Source organism: Eumetopias jubatus, unplaced genomic scaffold (genome assembly GCF_037043125.1).
Source record: "Eumetopias jubatus isolate StellerSeaLion01/CBP00866 unplaced genomic scaffold, mEumJub1_p1.0 scaffold_14, whole genome shotgun sequence".
NCBI lineage: Eukaryota > Metazoa > Chordata > Mammalia > Carnivora > Otariidae > Eumetopias > Eumetopias jubatus.
The window spans coordinates 95,907,613-95,910,604 of record NW_028274820.1 but is presented as its reverse complement, the minus strand read 5'-3'; the positions used below and the strand labels follow the sequence as shown (position 1 = coordinate 95,910,604).

General features: G+C 44.1%; 1 protein-coding gene across 1 annotated transcript; it reads left to right on the top strand.

Annotated features, from left to right (window-relative positions):
• Positions 1-436: 436 nt before the first annotated feature.
• TAS2R38 (taste 2 receptor member 38) lies at positions 437-2,518 on the top strand. Its single transcript, XM_028106216.2, is given in 3 exon segments — positions 437-505; positions 1,489-1,632; positions 1,634-2,518. Coding segments are annotated over 3 exon segments (1,098 nt in total).
• Positions 2,519-2,992: the final 474 nt, after the last annotated feature.

Genomic DNA, 2,992 nt, shown 5'->3' with positions numbered 1-2,992 from the left:
TCAAGGAGAATTAGAGATGCCAGAAAGCCCAAGCACATCAAATATTTGGAAATGTTTAAAAGGGGAGAGAGCTAGACTTCAGAAATTACAGCCAAGTATGTTAGAGTATGTTATATGTTAGGATATAATGCCTTGGAATGTTAAAAAATCCTAGATATAATCCACAGGGATGCTATAGACTAATAAATGTTTCATTTGTGGACATTTCGTTCATTCAAAAATTATTTCTTGGGTTCCTGCTGTGTGGCTTCATGAAGCCTGTATTTTTAGTGGGGGATAGGTATAGGCAATGAGTAACTGAACATACACAGGAATATAAACTAGGGTAACTATGATCACAAGCATCCATGATGTGGGTAAGGGATGTCAGTCATAGGATGATCAGAAAGGTCCCTCCAATAAGGTAACTTTTGAGAAGAAAGCGGGACACCAGAGTATGTATGGGAAAAGTAATTTGGGCAATGGGAAGGGCAAGCACACCAGTCCTGAGGTGGGAGCATGCGTGGTGAGTCACAGAACATGAAAGAGGCCCATTGGCTGGTGTGGAGTGAAGGAGGAAGCAAGTATCATGGATGACATCTAAGAAGGGACAGAGGACCTGATTAGGTATGTAAGGACTTTGCTTTTATGGTGAGAGAAATGAGAGGCCCCGAAAGGCTTGAACAGAGCAATGACATGATCTTAGTTATATTTAGCAGGATCACTATTGTTGCTTTGCAGAAAATGGGGTAAGGCAGTGGGGAGTGGAAAGCAGAGTGAGCAGTTAAAAGGCTTCTGCAATAATCCAGGCCAGATCACCCCCTACCTCCTCCCCTCATGGCAGGTGCTGGCCTTGTTCACGGTAATGCTCCTCTTGCCAGCACAGTGCTTGGCATAATGATGATGCTTGAATGAAATCTTCAGCAATGGCAGTCTTAACTCCTGTGCTGATGCCAGGGGAAGAACCATGCATTCATCCACATTAAAAACAAAGTCTATGATAAGAGTCATGCCTCAGAGGTGATAGAAGAAGGCATGCAAATGGAAAGAGGCACCATTTCAAACCTTAGTTCATCAAGAAGATATGCTTTGCCTGCTGCCAGGTCCCTTCAAACCCATAAGCAAATCCCGCTCCCTTCTTCTACCATGCAGGTCCAGGTGGGCATGCAAAACCGGACTTAGAAAACTGAGACCCTGTCTTGTTTGCATCCATGATGCTGTGCCAGGGCCCTCTGAGGAGTCTGCTATATGGACACACCTAGTTTATTAAAAGCTTCTGCATCACCCAAGAGAAAGAACCATCATTCCTCTGCTCTTATAATGAACCCCAGTGTGTATCCAAGAGATATTCCAAAGCAACAATATCCCTATTCTAAGTTTGCCGTCAGAAATTTTTATGCATTCACTGTGGGATAGATCTAGAGCAAGAGCCTGATGCCTTGTGAAGGAGAGGTCCTGGCTTATAACGTACACTGACCCTTCTCTGCTGGGTGGTATGTTGAGCCTTAGATTAACCAAGTAAGAACAGACATCATATTGACCCTGACTCCTGCCATAACTGTGTCCTATGAAGTCAAGAGTGCATTTCTATTCTTTTAAGCCCTGGAGCTTGCAGTGGGGATCCTGACAAATGCCTTCATTTTCTTTATGAATTTTTTCGGATGTGGTGAGGAGGCAGCCACTGAGCAACTGTGATCTTAACCTTCTGAGTCTCAGCCTCACCCAGCTTTTCCTGCATGGGCTGCTGTTTTTGGATGCCATCCAGCTTATATACTTCCAGAGGATGAAGGACCCACTGAGCCTCAGCTACCAGACCATCATCATGCTCTGGATGATCACAAACCAAGCTGGGCTCTGGCTCACCACCTGTCTGAGTCTTCTCTCCTGCTCCAAGATTATCTGTTTCTCTCACACCATCCTGCTCTGCTTGGCAAGCTGGGTCTCCAGGAAGGTCCCCCAGATGCTCCTGGGTGCCATGCTTTTCTCTTCCATCTGCACTCTCCTCTGTTTGGGGGACTTTTTTAGTAAATCTGGCTTTGCATTCACAACTATGCTATTCATGAATAATACAGAACTCAATTTGCAAATTGCAAAACTCAATTCCTATCATTCCTTCATCTTCTGCATCTTGGAGTCCATCCCTCCTTTCTTGCTTTTTCTGGTTTCTTCTGGGGTGCTGACTGTCTCTCTGGGGAGGCACACGAGGATAATGAAGGCCAAAACCAAGGACTCCCGTGAGCCCGGCCTGGAGGCCCATAGCAAAGTCCTCAGATCTCTTGTCTCCTTTCTCTGCCTCTATGTGGTGTCATTCTGTGCTGCCCTCATTTCAGTGCTTTTCCTGATGCTGTGGCACAACAAGATCAGGGTAATGATCTGTGTAGGGATCCTAGCAGCTTGTCCTTCGATACATGCAGCAATCCTGTTCTCAGGCAATGCCAAGCTAAGGAGACCTGTGGAGATCATTCTACTCTGGGTTCAGAGCAGCCTAAAGGTAAGGGCAGACCACAGGGAAGATCCCAGGATTCCAGATCTATGTTGAGAGCAGACACGAAATGAGCTCTTCATGAATATGCCTCTGATAGTTCATAAAGCCTTCAGAAACCTATCCCAGTTTCTTCTGTAGACATAAGTGAGGGTCTCTCCACTTTATGTCAATGAACTCACCCATAGTAGAATAAAATCATTAAAGCTCTATCTATGGCCTAGGCAAGAATGACATGCATGGGTTCTTTAAGTTTGTTTTGAAAAAGAATGATATAGGTGAGGTACTCAGTGTAAATGCTTTGTATACTATAGTTTATTTGTGCTTGGTATGAACCAAACCATGAGAAATCACCACTTATGAAATACTATCTAAACCCCAAGATAACATGATTGGCTCTTCACATGACTGCTAAACCTGTTTCTTAAAAAAGGCGCTAGCTTAATATTAGAAAATATTCACTACTATGGCAATTACATAACCCTCTTCAAACTCCACAAATTTCACGGAAATGTAAGATATGAAAAGACA